Source organism: Penaeus chinensis, chromosome 16, assembly GCF_019202785.1.
Source record: "Penaeus chinensis breed Huanghai No. 1 chromosome 16, ASM1920278v2, whole genome shotgun sequence".
Classification (NCBI taxonomy): Eukaryota; Metazoa; Arthropoda; class Malacostraca; order Decapoda; family Penaeidae; genus Penaeus; species Penaeus chinensis.
The window spans coordinates 7,320,871-7,336,380 of record NC_061834.1 but is presented as its reverse complement, the minus strand read 5'-3'; the positions used below and the strand labels follow the sequence as shown (position 1 = coordinate 7,336,380).

The 15,510-nt window shown below is 35.2% G+C and overlaps 1 protein-coding gene across 3 annotated transcripts in view; it reads left to right on the top strand.

The window, feature by feature from the left end:
* Positions 1 to 14,080, top strand: part of LOC125033420 — a 16,140-nt gene extending 2,060 nt beyond the window's left edge. For all 3 annotated transcript variants that reach the window (XM_047624901.1, XM_047624902.1, XM_047624903.1), the window contains 4 exons: positions 1,188 to 1,353; positions 1,476 to 1,667; positions 4,786 to 4,968; positions 12,934 to 14,080. In XM_047624901.1, the coding sequence (XP_047480857.1) occupies positions 1,188 to 1,353; positions 1,476 to 1,667; positions 4,786 to 4,968; positions 12,934 to 13,107 (715 nt within the window). In that variant the 3' untranslated portion in view covers positions 13,108 to 14,080. The remainder of the gene's footprint in view (positions 1 to 1,187; positions 1,354 to 1,475; positions 1,668 to 4,785; positions 4,969 to 12,933) is intronic.
* Positions 14,081 to 15,510: the final 1,430 nt, after the last annotated feature.

The window sequence follows — 15,510 nt, the reverse complement described above, 5'->3', positions numbered from 1 at the left end:
CCCAATTGCTTTAAAAAGAAAATGGTCGCTTTGTAGCACAAAGGAAGTTATGTATTTTATCACTGTTATTTAATTTAATATACATAGCAAGTAATGATCAGAAAGATCGTCCGACCCATTAACCAGTTGAAAAAAAAAAGTGATTATTTTACTGACCTAATAATTGGATATAACATTTTAGATGGTAATACAATCACAATTCTAATGTTCATTGTAAATTTAACTTATTAACTGTGTATACACATAGATGGCATGTAATTTTTGGTAAGATTATTTTGTATATTTTGTTGTTATGAGTATTTTAGTAACATAGTTAATGTAATGTCAATAACTTTGTAATAGTGTTGATATGAATAACATCAGAAAAAAAAGAAAGGAAAAAAAATCCTCAAAAAATTCAGTAGGGAAATTAGAAATGGTCACTGAAAAACTTTGTAGAGGAATGTATAATATGGGGCATGGGACGATGGAGTACGGATGAGAACTTGTGGAGCCATTTGTGTGCAACAACAACAACAACAACAACAACAACAAGAAATTGATAAGACTACACGAATCTATGACTGATGGGATAACCCTTTGCCAGTGGGTAGCCGGCATGTACATACTTGTTTTGGTGTGCTGGTTGATTTATTTAACTTATGCTAACAGTTGCTGGCTTGTTTGGCCACTTCTGCAGTGAGTGAGGAGTTACAGCCTCTCAAATACAAGCTTAAAGTCACCCTTTAGTCTCTTTCACTGGATAATTGTATGTGCTGCAGCCAAAAGAGTGAGGAAATTGTTGTTATCCTTATATACTGTTTAAATATTGCTGGCTAATGGATTTTATTAACAGGCCAAGTAGAACTCCCTGTTCTTTTCAGTTTCATAATAACTTGTCTAGTCATTTTATATGTAAAGTGCAGAAAAAAGGAGTAAAGTAATATGTACTTGTTATTTACATAAATGTTGATTGATTGAGCCTCTTATAGGTTTTAGTGTAATATTTGCATTATATGATTATATCCAATAAAGCAAGGCAATTTGCAGTAATCAGATAATGATATAATAAAAACTTAAAGGTCAGCTGTTCAGATACTGTATATCCATGCAAATACAATATGTCAGTATGTCTATGTAGTTGCAGTGTAATATATATATATGCTTTTATGGAGAGGAAGAATTATGAATCAAACACCTATTTCCAGGGCCATGGACATCTTCAGAAAGGCTTACAATACCAGAGTCATTGTAAAATCACACCCTGAACTCGTTCTGTGGGAGCTGCATCTAGAGAGTAAAAGTAGAAGAATGAAGACAAGACAGAGTGGTGAAGGGGTGCCAGGCCGGCAAGAACTCTTTACAAAGTTTCGGGTGAGTGTTGGTAACATGTTATGGTGGGGGTAACCTGGTGCTTGTTTGTTTGTTTGTTTGATTTTTTTTTAATGTAACTTTCGTTGCAAATCATCTATTTATACTAATTTCTCCTCTCTAAGTTTGCAGTAAATGTTGAATATGAGTTGCTTTTTGCAAACCGAGGTATCCCCGGCAGGATCATCAAGGAACTGTGCAAGGGCTTACACTGTCAGGACTTGAAAGCACTCTCGTTGCATCACAGTGACCCTATTAATCTCCTGATGTTATACAGACAGGCCAATGAGAGGTCACCAGGAGCAATGAATCTTCAGGTAGTGTACTAAAGAATTTGTTTTAGCATTCATAACCCGGTATTTATTTTAACATTTTATTTTGATACCCTATATTTAATTTAACATTTTTCTTTTATACCTTTTATTTATTATAACATCTTATTTTGATGCCCAGTATTTATTTAAACATATTATATTATGATTTATGAATTGATTTTTCTAATTTAGTCTCTTATATGATTTATAAGTTTTTGGTGGAGCACTGAAATATAATAAAGACATATATATATATATATATATATATATATATATATATATATATATATATATATATATATTCATGTAGGTATTTATATATGTGCGTCTAATATGTCTCTCTTGGGTTAATATGCAATAAATATATAGTCTCCATTATAATGAATTTTGATGAAAAAAAAAAGTTTCTCATCCAAGCACATCTGGATTTTATCCTGCATATTCAGTACTTTATTGGGTTAGGAAAGCAGTTGGGATATCAATTTTAAGATGACAATGTTGACAGTAGATGTAAGAAAAGCCATTGTTTTGTGTTTCTTTTTCCTCAGCTTCTTTCTCTCTTTCTCTTACATTTTAGATTATCAGGCAGTCACCGTATCAGACTTTGTTATCCTTTGCTTGCATAACCACTCATTTCATCAGCCTTTTTTCTCAATGTAGTTATGTTTTACTCCAGGCTCTGCCCTGTATGAACTTGCCCATGAACTGAAGAGTCAAGGAAGGAAAGACTTGGACACAAACAGAAATTGTATGTCATTATTCCAGAAATGTACTCAGCAAATGGGCTAGAGATTGTGGACAGTTTTCAGTTGGCTTTGGTAAATTGTTTCTCATTAGACATTAAGCAGTTATTTGAGGTTGATACCATCTGTCACCAGATTATTAAGAAAAAAGACATCATTTTTACTACTGGCATACAAGTGGATGTGGCATGTAAATTGACCCCTAAACTTTTGATGTGGCCTATTTTGGCCTCTATTTGCCAGATAAGATGATCACTCAAAATAAAGCAGTTCCACTTCCCCAGCCTTTTGTATGGAAAGAAAGAAAAAACTACAGTATTTTGTAAATAATCCAAGGACAATTTTCTTCTCAAACACATTAGTCACAATTGAGTTCTAACACAGAGTAAACCAGCCTAACTTAGCTTGCCCTTTAGTTAAGTCATTGATGTTATTGTAATCTACATTAAACAGATATACAAAACATGAGGAAATAGCTAACAGTGGGCTGCAAGAGTTATGGGAATTGGTGTACAACAAGTGTTAGACAGGCAGTTTCACTTATTTACCCCTTGCTGGGAAAGGATCACGTTTTATATTCAGTGCACAAGTCAGCTCTTGGTTTTGGAGAGATATTTTTAGGCTTCAAATGTCAACTTATACATTGGTTATGTACCATACTTAGATATGTAATAAGTATTCTTTGAATACACTCTAACCACCTGTCTGTTTGTAATTTTTTTTTTTTTTTTGGGGGGGGGTGTATATGTGAATGTGAGTGTGGGTAAGTAATAGATATGTACAGTAGTAATAAATTTACTCCAATTGATACCCAGTCCTGTATTAGAATAAGCAATTTCAAGCCCTCCAATACTGTATATACATACTCTTAAAGATGCCTAATTATACAGCCCTTATAGTCTGTCCAGTTTGCATATATAGGAGGCTACACATTCTTTCGTAGTGTCATAGACAAACAACACACAGCGTAAGTCATCACTTGGTGTCTAACCCACAAGCTGAAAATATCTCACAATAACATTAATTGGACAATAAAAGTACCTATAATGCCTTTAATGCTGTAGTAATTTTGTTTTAAAAAATTTCCTCAACACAGTTGAGAATGTGCTTGTGGAAAATATATGAAATGATAAGGAGAGGCTATAATTTTAGAATGAGAGCAGGTATAAGTAAAGGCTTGCTGAAAAATGTGAACATCACATTTTACTCATCACTCATCTTCCCAACAATTATGAAATCCTTTTGAGAATAAGGCATGGTTTCTAAGATGGAAAATCATAATGATTGCTGTGGTAATTACAAAATAGTGAAGAAAACAAGGGTAGAGCCAAAGTAGTTTTCTGATGAAAGAACTTTCAACTTTTTAAGCTTCTATTTGCTTCCCACTAGTGGTGGGAGACTGTGGGATGCAGATGAAACCCTTGTTTCCATGGAAATAGAAAATCTGATTGTAACTTAAACTCTCTGATCACATATACAGGTATTAATATGATTACTGGTATATGAGAAACAATTATAAATTGATGAATAAGCAAATTCTATGTGAACCCAAGAAAAAGCAAATTCCATAACTCAAAAGTTTGAGCTGAATTTTGTCCCTCAGAGCTACTATAAAAGTTAATAAATAATAAAAGAAAAAACAAAAAAACAGCACAACAGTCTCCAAGTCTATCAAACTATGATCAGATCAGGTACAGCAATAACAGCTCAAGACCAAAATGTTAGGCAGTCTCAGTTCCCTGAAATGACGAGGATTTTCTAACACATTATTACTGGCAGTACTATATTAGGTGAAAGGAGGCTCTTGATAGTATTCTGACAATTTTGTGCTGTAGACACAAAGCCAGATGGAAGAAATGCAGCCAGTGGAAGGAAGCAGGGTCATCTGGTTTTATTTTGAGAGGATGAAAAAAGGTAATGGTGTTGAGGTCAAGATGCTAGTAATTCAACCAGGATATTGAGGGAAATCTTTACATCGGCATATATAATTTCTTCCCATTTAATAATTCTGAAGTAAAAACATTTTAAAAATTTGAATTCATTTATTTTTATTATTTATTTTATTATGTTGTTATTATTATTATTATTATTTTTTTTTTTTTTTATTATTATTTTTTTTTTTCCTAGTCTGAGTTTTTCCCTACCTTTGTTTCTGGAATTATGATATGGGCTATAAGGGATTTTTACCATGATGACTTGATATTTTTTTTTTTTGATCCATGGTATATCAGCCAAGTTCCTATTTGAACGGTAGAATTGTGAGGACTTATTACAAATAGTAGATTTCGTTACAGGACTGATTCTTTTTACTAATTCTACTAAAGTGAATGATACAGTTATACAATATGAAGTAGTGTTATAAATATTTTGTTTTGCAGTACCAAGAAAAAATGATTTCGAGAATGGATCAGATCCTCTCTGGGTTTTCCTTAAGTAATGAAATGGAACCAGAGACTGACATTGCCAAGGAAATACACCTGAAGCTCGGCTGCAAGACAGACGAGATTCCTTGCATCAGGAAGATCACAGCTGAGGTGGAGGATGTGCCTCTCAAGACCAAGGTTAGTAGTTGCAGGTGACAATTCTTAATAAAGGTTTTTCATACATATTGCACAAGAAATTTTTGGTTGTGTCACTTTCACAAGGCCTGTGGTTATTAGCTGATGTTTTATGCTGTTTTTTATAATGCTGTGCTTTTGTCAGGTACTCCATTTTCACAAGGGCTAGACCGAGTAGGTGCAGTTCTGTTAAGTTGGCTTTTTCTAAATTGTAATTATATCCAGATGACTTAGGGAGTTGTAGGAAAAAAGAAATTTTCTATCCATAAGTGAGACATCCTCTTTAGACATTGAACCTGTCCATTAGTGTGAAAATATTATATTTTTATTAATCTTCATAGTGGAACTTACCTTTTTTAGTTTAGTTTTAGAAAATTTATTGGTTTCAGAAAGAGTGTGTTTCAAACTTTTTCAAATGGTTATTCAAGAATGTCAAAGTTTCTGTAAGGCTGTTAGGTTTAAATGTGCTCAGGGGGAGGTGGAGACATGTTGCACAATAACATGGTAGAAGGTAATGTAACCTCTTCTGGACTGCTGTATTGCCACTTGAGTTTTGGACCCAGCACTTGTACAATCTCGGGCTATATGGGCACATATGATGATGATACCCATCAGATTGTCTCTTGAGACAATCGCAGGTGGAGGAGGTCTGTGAGACAGCCAAGGAAGTTTGGGCTTGGGGAGATTGATCAGACCTGTTGTGAGGAGCTAGAGATTGGCTGAGGCCTTGCCTGGCAGCTATCCTTGATAGACCCTTGTAAGTGGATGCAGAGGGTGGATGTGGCTATGTGCTTCTATCAGAGTTAGGTCCCTAGTGATGAGACTTGGACCAGACTATGGCCATCAACTGGTTAACTCGTAAATGATGCAGAAGTAATTGCATGTCTGAGGAATTTGAAGAGAATAATAAAAGCTTTTGAAAGGAGGTTAAGCAATTAACCCAATGCTGACGAGCATGACGTGTTACTTGTTTGATTTTTTTTACTCGTAGATGGCTACACTTGTACTAAGTCATCAATGAGCCAATTACGAGTACTGCCTGTCTCGCCCGTTTACGCTTTTCTTTGATTTACGAAAACATTTTACATTATCTTACTTTTGCTGTTACTAATGTTCAAAACATTATAATAATTATAATGTTTATTATAAAAATCACACCATTGATATTCATAGCACTAGTAAGAAGTCCACTAATTGACTCCTTTGTGGCTAAGCACTAGCAAAGCCATCTATGTGCAGAGACATTTCACAAAAATATAGAAAATGAGCACAGCATTTTCGCCATTTTTTATTAATTTTCCCTGGCGGCATTGGGTTAAGGAGTGATACTGATATAAGAGAGGATACAATGAAAGTTGGAAGTCATTTAACAGTTTAAAGGTTCAATCTCAACAGAAAGGCACATTTGACTTGTGTGGCTCTGATGAGTGGGTGTGGATGAGTACAATAAAGAATACATAATTTTCTGCAGCATCAACATCATTGGTCATTATCAGTGTATGGTTTTATTATATATGCTGTCTTATAAATTTGCTTCAGTAAGATTTTCAAAATGTTAATGCTATTGTCTTATATATAGGTTTTATATAAATTTGCCATTGATATTCTGGTGCATTGCCAAGTCTGGAATATAAGGTCTTACAGTAAGTCAGATAAGGTAAACTTTCACTGACAATACCAATTTGGACCATCTTAACCTTTTATGGATGGGTCACATGTACAAGTATCATAACATACTGCTTGGTCTGTGTGTTATGGCTGTATGCGCGACAACGTACCAGAGCACACAGAGCAGGAAGTTCCACTACACGTAGTGGACTCCTGCACCCATTGTCTGGACGTTGCCAGAAATCACCAGAGCTTATGATGCTCAGGGATTTCTGATACCCGTCCACATTGGGTTAAGATCTGAAGTGAATGATGTAATATTTATATTTCCCTTTATATGCTTGTTGTAATCAAGTTTCAAATAAAAATATGTTACAATTCAATTAACATTGCAAGTTTTTTAATGGAGTTGATTAATAATAAAGAAGTAGAAATGGAATGATTGTATGTGGTTGAATGACCTTTGTATCACTGGGGTGTGCCAAGTTTGGCTCTTGAACAGCATCTGTTACAAGACAAGGGTTTTACATGCCTGAAAATCTCAAAACATGAAGGTCGTAGTGTCTTAGCACTAACTCATTCTGAGGTGTGGGAGCAAAGCTCTTAAGAACTACACCTTTGGAAATCCAGGAGTGGGTGGCAGAGATGGAATCATCCCCAAATGATTGCCTGAGATTTAACCTCAGTTGAGCCATCTGGGTAGAGGGATGTAACATCTCTTTGTGTCAGGATGATTAGGTATGAGGGAGCTGAAACAGCTGAAAGTGGAAGTGGCCACACTTTCAAAGATAGGACATCTAGTAGCAGTACACTTAGTGAGGATAGATTCGCCAATTACTGGTCGGGATGCAGTGATCATCACCTCCAGGGGGTAGCAATCTCCAGCTTATGGAGTGTAAAGAGCTAAAGTTCATGAACATGCTGGTATTGAGATTCAGGCACTTATTTGGCATTATGTCTGTATACACTCCTACTGACATAAGGAGATTTGATCCTAAAGAAGTGTCCTACACCAAATTAGCTTTTGTGGCAGATAGCTGTCCTTGACAGGATATGCATACTGTTCAGAATGCCTTCAGGCATTAATAAAGTGCTATGAGAAGTCATAGAACAAGGTAGAACTTTATTTCACAGGAGATGTAAAAGGCCATATATGTGTCATGTTACCAGGAGTTGCATTAATCACTGTCACTTAGAACTCGGTCACTGCTTAGGAATTTCTTTGAAGAGGTCAGAGGTAATATCTTAGTAAATGACCATTTGACCTAATAAGCTGAGAGAAAGCTGAACTCAAAGCCCTCCCAACAATGGATTACAGGTTACTCAGTAGATGGTCAGATTGGGCTAGATATTTTGAGCAATTGTTACAGGTTTAGCCACTGACATTCGGCACGGATGTGGGTGTTATTATTCCTGTTATGTATGTGAACCTCATATAAAGTTCCTACTAGCATTTTCTTTGTGTAAGAGTATCACTAACAATATATTTAAGTCTCCCCCCATAATGTGATTTCAACATGCACTGTCTCTCATATAAGCCTGTTGGTTTTGCACAAATGTTTTGCAATGTTATTTTTTTTTTTCTGCTTAAGCTTTTTTTTTCCAAAGTCGATTTGTAATTTGATATGCTGCATTAGGATGGTGTTTTGTTGATCAGACAATTATATCTCTAGGTAATCTATATAATAACAATAACAATGCATAACATTGTGTTATTTGTATCATTGTGTTATTTGTGTCATTGTGTTATTGTGTTTTAATATTTTTGTATTATTACATTTTCTGTAACACATCCTACATTGCTAGTCATAGGATTCTGAGTATGATAATAGTGTCCTCACATTCCCATCACCCTGGCCCTCAGCTAGAATTTTCCATGATGGCATATTCCCATCATCCAGCCCTCAGCCAAATTTTATCATAATATGATGGTCATGTCACCCAGATCCAATGGGTAAGGAAGAGCACAGATGAAGAAGCCCTATCATTAATATAGATGACATGACTATCATGTCATGAAAATATTTAACTTGAGGGGGTGGATGACATGATCATGCCATCATGGAAAAGATTAGCTGAAGGCTGGGGTGCAGGGAACTTCTTATGAAATTACTCATCATGAGTGCACAAAGCTCTTGGAAGGTAATTAGCCTCATTGGGTATTTAGGAAGGGGCTTTTGCATTAATTCCATAAATAAAGGAATGTACCATATGTGTTCAGGATCCAATTCTTGCCCACCATGACCAGTGGCACAGGTTGCATTATAGATAATTGAATATCAAGAAAAGATTTTAAAAAATGGCACAACAAAATATTACTTATTATTGCACTGAGTTTTGACCTAGGATGATATGGAGTCTGCACAAGGAGAACAGTTTATTACCATCTGGATTAAACAAATCAATTGACAAATATAGACTTTGGAAAATGGTAAAGGAAGCTAAAGACACATAAAAATAACACATGACACTCATGGGTAGTGTCAAGACTCCTTACCCTCTTGTGCAATGTTTTTATCTCTCTTTTCTGCATATGTGAAATTAGTTTTTTGCTATTTTCCAATGTCGATATTTATCATTTGATATGCTGTATCTAGGTGGTAATAGAATGTTTTCCTAACACAGACTCTATATCATCTCCTTAAATATTCCATTACTCAGTGTAATAATAATACCAATAAGAAACACTTTGTTAATTGTGCCTTTCTCTTCTTCTTTTTCTTTTCTTTTTTTTCTTTTTTTCTTTTTGTAATAATCAATTTTCTGTAATACAACCTGTGCCACTGGTACTGGTGGGTAGGAATAGGATACTGAGCATGGAAATAGCGTCCTCCCTGGAGCCAGTGCTCTTCTAGTCATGGCTCTCAGATGGTACATTCCACACTCGCTTATTGCTTATACTAAATGCCTACTCAGTCTAATCACCTGCAAAGAGCATTGTACACTCATAGTGAGTCATTCACATCACCTCGGCCTTCAGTTGAAATTCTAATGATGGCAAGATTTTTTCATGACATGGTGGTGACATCATCTGGAACATAGGGGTTATTGTGACACTCATGAATTACAAGTGTTAATCAAACACAACACTCCCAGCACCTGATCTGCCCATCGTTGATGAACCCTCCTTACCCAGATAGAAATTAGGGAGGCAGTCTCCAAGATGAAAGAAAACCAAGCACCAGCTATGGTCAGTCCTCTATGGAAGGAGACAGGGGATTGCTGGGACTGCAGCAATCATCAACACTTTACATTGCTCAGCATATTAGGCCAGGTGCTTGCTCTCATTTTGAGACATATCAGGGATCACATACTAAGGTACCATAGACTATCAAGATTCCCTTTTTCCAAATCCACAATAGAATGTATTCTTGGGTTTCATGTCTATGTAGAGCTCAGTCATGCGTTGCTTACAATTGACATTGAGCTCATGAAGATATGTGACAGTAAAATCATAAATCACTTATCAGCACTTGCATGGAATAGATAATGGGTAGAGCTAGCATTCAAAGTCAGTGAGGAGGAACACTGATGATTTTGCCATCTTATCTGAGTCGTTAGAGACCATAGTGGTGGCTCTTGATGTATTTAGCAGGGAAGCAAATCATTTAGTTTTAGAATACTCTTGAAACAAGACCTTGATCTATGACTTTGGGGGTCTGTTAGGAAAACCTGTTCAGTCATTATGTGCTTGTGGCAAGGACAGTCAACAGAGTAAGCTTTACATGCCTTTATAGTATAGTTCATGACTTCAGGCTGTCATAAGAGGAAGTCAGTAGATAAATTGGCTTGGCAACAGGAGCCATTAACTTGTTTGACAAGGATCTTTGAATATGCTAGTAGCCATGTAGAAGAATCAGGCTTCTAGGCCTTGATGCTGCTAGTTTTGTTGTAAATGGAAGCAAGACTATGACTTTATCCCATCCCTTGGAGTCTCATCTTGATGCCTTTTGTATCAGATCCTTTGAAATGGATCCTCAGGTACAGTTGGCTGGACCATGTGTCAAACCAATGACTATACTGTGAGACTAGAATGTGTAGTTTGTACAATCCAGTACCCCAACTCAGGGTGTACAGACACTTGGCTTTACAATATCTACTTGTCTCCTCAAGAGATAACCCTAGTTGGAGAAAGCCCATGGGATGACCAAGGAAATTTTAATTTGGACAAATCAACCTAAATTTATTGAAGAGATAGTCATGGGGGACTGTCTGTATATGTAAATTTCTAAGAATGGAATAAGATGAGGGGTAGAATTTGATTCAGCCATTGTTCTTTTACTACCACTTGGTTCATCCAGTTGTAAATTTAAGCAATTATCAGTTAGTTTCTTCTTCAGCACTTACACAGTGCACTGAACTATGTTACTAATATTCTGCATACTGTTAACTCACTGAACCCCAGTGGGTTGACAGTGGCATCCCATTTGGCTGAGGGCTGGGTGACAGGAATAAGCCATCATACTACAGCTGAAGGCCAGGGTAATGGGAATGCTTCATCATGAGTGCACAGAGCTTTTGGTGGAAGATAGGACTCAATGGGCATGTAGAAAGGTTTTTTTTTCATTAATTCCACTGGGTAAACAAGTGTGGAATGTACCATCCATTCACCATGGCTTGAAGAGCACTGACTCTATGAGCACAGTATTATCATGCTCAGGATCCTATTCCTGCTTGCTGTGACTGGCACAATGTTACTGATTGTTATTGTTTGTGCACAGAGTTGTAGATGACCTAGAGAGAAAATATGGAGTCTGATCAACGAAAAACTGTCTAATGCTATCGTGGTATAGAATAACAAATGACAAATATAGACCTTGGAGAGTGTCAAATAAGCAAAAAAAAAAAACAGATGCAGAAAAAGATATAATGACAAAGAGGAGGCAAGGAGTCTTGATACCAAACATCAGTGTTCAGGTGTGGCAGAGCTACAAGCCACACAACCGAGAATTGCCATTCAAGTAAGCCTAATGCCTGAATTACGGTCCACGTATAGGCTGTGAGGCATCCAGACCTAACTTAGGTCTATTAATTAAGAATCTTTGATTCTGCGTTTTCTTTAACAGACTTTTTAACATTTTTTGTTGTTGTATGCCACATTCTAAATAGCCCCAGTATGGGTATGTGTCAGTCTGGATGATTGGGTGTATATGTTTGTGTGTGTTTTCTCAGGTTTCTCAGTCCCCTCTGCTAAGAAATACATTCAGGTGTAGTGTGGGAAGAACCTAACCTTTGTGTATGAAATGTTGTACCTCATTTCCTATTTTTGTAAATTTCAATCAAGCTTGAAGTAACAAAATTGAAACGTACTCAAACAAGGGGGCTGTCCTACAGGGAAGTGAAAGTTTGGGTTGGGAGAATCAGTGTTGAGAATTGAATATGACTGGAATACAGGGAAGATATATAATTTTTTAGAAGTTGTAATAGAATGCATTTTAATATAAGCAATTCACAAGTGAGCAATTGTAAAATTATAATTTATTATTTAAATTTGCTCTCAACATCTAAGTCATTAGCATATTCAAATATAGTGATATTGGTCTTTGGTAAGGAAGTTTAGTTCAATGGTTTCACAATGCTAATAGTCTACAAATGTGCAAACAAACAATCATAGCATTAGATAATATGTGCAAAAGGTAAATGAGTTAATATGGAAAGCAAAGGGTGATAGAACAGAAGAAAGGTAAGTGGATAAGTAGGAATAAGGGGGAGTCAAAATTAGTGAGGTAAGGGATAGTTAGAGGGTGTTCCATATGGCTCAATCCACAAATAGCAAGCAAACAATTGCAAACAAACACAGATCAATAGATTGGGATAGTAAGGTGCAGAAAAGGTGATAACAATAACTTTCAATTGGCATTAGGAAAAGCACAAAAAGGAATAAAAGAGAAGAAAAAAAGATAAAAAGAACTGAACTAAGGAGGTGTGAGAAATCATTTAAATTGATGACGAGTGAATTTAGATTTTAAAAGGCGGTAATGATCCTGATAATATGAAGTCGTAATTCCTAAGCCTTAAATACTAAAAGATTAGTGTAGGGGCTATTTAGAACAGTTTTTTGTGTTTTTATTTCTCTTTCACAAGCTTGGGTGGGCTTGTGGAAATGCACAAAAAAGGAATAGAGTTTTATACAAAAATAAATAAGAACTGACACTCCTAAGTGTGTCTGTCTGATGTCATTTTAAATTTTGATGTCTACCATGCATCCGAATTTTAGATTTTATAGTCTAGTTAAATACATATGAAATATGGAAGTGTAATTCTCTTTTATGTCCATTAATTTACTTAAATACCCATAGATGTTAGAGGTGTCTATATTATGAACCTTTTTTTTTTTTTTTTTTTTCTTTCTTTTTTCAGATTGCAGAACTGAAGGGCTTCAGATTGAAGAACGTCGACATAGAATTGTCTGGCGGATCCACTTACCACGTGTATGTGTACCTGGCAGAAATGGGTGTCATCAAGAACATTCCAAGATGGGTGACTGAAACCAGAGAGAAGGGGAAGACCCATTGCAAAGCCAAGTTCTCCTAGTGGTTGTCCATTTGCCTTTCTTATTGATAGCCTTCACTGCCAAGACCAATCAGTACGAGCTCTTAACAAGTGGAGTAATGCAGTTCGGATTTTAAGATTTTCTTCCTCATGCTTTCCTTTATTTCTTTTATTACTACTATCTTCTTTTTTATCACTATTATTTCTAGTAAAGTGCTTTTTTTTTTTTAAGGCAACTGTTACTCAGAGAAACGTGTATTGCATCAGCTCTGTATCCCAACTCGAGCAGGTTTCATAATGTTTTGCATGAACTGTAGCAATTTTTTTTATTATTAGTGAAGGAATGCTAGAAATTTTCCTCATACATTGGAGCACACATTACTTTTATGTGAATGTGACTTTTAATTGCTGTCTCTGGATAATTAGGAGTGATTGTAGACTTGATTTTTTCCTAAATTTTCTTCTCCTCAGATAAACACATTTATAGTCATTCATTTCATATTCAATTTTGGAGGTGAAATTTTTTGGAAAAAGGCATTTATATTTTTAGCATGATTTTTATGTTGTTTTACAATTTTTCAATTTTACATTAGGAATTTGCAGTTACTGTACAAAAGCTGTATGATATAATCACAATGCATGTATTGTGCTTTTTCATACAAAAGCATATAAATAAGTAATTGGAATTCATCACTTGTGTTTAACAGTTTGGTGAAAAAGAACTAAGGAAATGGATGATTTCTTATCTTCTTTTTAGATTAGTGTGTACAAATATGGTTCTATATCCTTGTATAGCAGTTCTCCCTTTCATGTGTGTATTTTTTCTATCACTGTTTACATTTTTTTTTATACAACATTTTTAGAATGGAAAGAAAGTATTTCTTGTATATTTTTGATATGATCAAACTGTCCACTAGCATCTAACAGTTTGTTTTAAACATTCTATGATGTGGGTTGTATGAATCCAGCATCTCATTTTGGCAGAGTCTTATATTTCAATAAAGATATTAGTAATTGTGATGGTGTCATAATATCCATAATATCACTGAAGCTTGCAGTTGTCTGCCTAATACTGTTGAAAATCACAGTTAGGCCTCCTTTAACACCTGTATTAAAACCTTAGGGTGATAAGACCAAAACTAAACCTTCGTTTTACATTTATTTTCCATGAAGAATCTGAAAAGTCTGGGTATCTCTGAGGTTATAATTAGAATGAAACTCATTTTCTTGCTTAACCAAAAATATGTATTATTCTGAAATGCAGCTAATCAAAAGAGACTCAAATTTTGCTGTAAAATAAGCCTGGTCAACTTAGCTTAGCTAAATTAAGAAGATTAATGATGTCCAACACACACAAGACATATGCTATTTTTTATAAGATCATATTTCTTATCTTGATGAATGCTTCAAGTCTTAAATATAACATTTTCTACAGTCATCCTGTTTTATGTCCATAACATTCAGTATCAGTCTCAGGATTTTTGTGTTTATTGTGTTGTATCTCTGATGCATTTTTGAAAATGAGGTACACTCTATAATGCACTAAAATTAGTGTTATTTATTGTAGATGTTAGGTTATTTAATTAATATAGCCACATTACGTGATGCCATGGAACTAGTAATAAGGTAATTGTATTTCATTTTATTTCACTACAGGTACAGACTGTAAGAAAGCCCGAAATACCTTGTAATGCCAATTCTGAAACCATTTGAACTCTGTGAAATGTTTTCAGTTCAGTAACCCCTTGAAGAAGAAGAAGAACAACAACAACAACAACAACAACAACAACAACAACAACAACAACAACAACAACAACAACAACAACAACAACAACAACAACAACAACAACAACAACAACAACAACAACAACAACAACAACAACAACAACATATCAGACCACCATTTCACCACCAATTCAATTGCAGATAAGAAAAATCCTCTTTCCAATTCAGTGTGGCTGCAACTATTGTTCTTGAATTATACTGAAGTCTCTGTAAAGTAGACGTGTTTTGAGCATAACTTCGAATATATTTGGTTGAATGTCAATATAATGTATCTTTACTAATAGAAAACACTTAGTGTTAGGGGATTAGGACTCAAACACTAGAACTGGACTAAAACAACAGTAAAAAACACGTACACGCACACGCGCACGCACACGCACACGCACACGCACACGCACACTCGCATATATGTGTATATATATATATATATATATATATATATATATATATATACATATATATATACATTGTCTCTCATATGAAAGGAAATTAAATAGATGTTAATGTAACACTACACAGTCACTGGTCATATGCACAAGTACTGAGGGTCATCCATGAAGCTCAAGTTTTGAAAACATTTTATACTAAAACTTATCATTGGCACATTTATGTCAACAACAACTCTAAATCAGGGAATTTTGAAGTGTGATTCTCACTCTC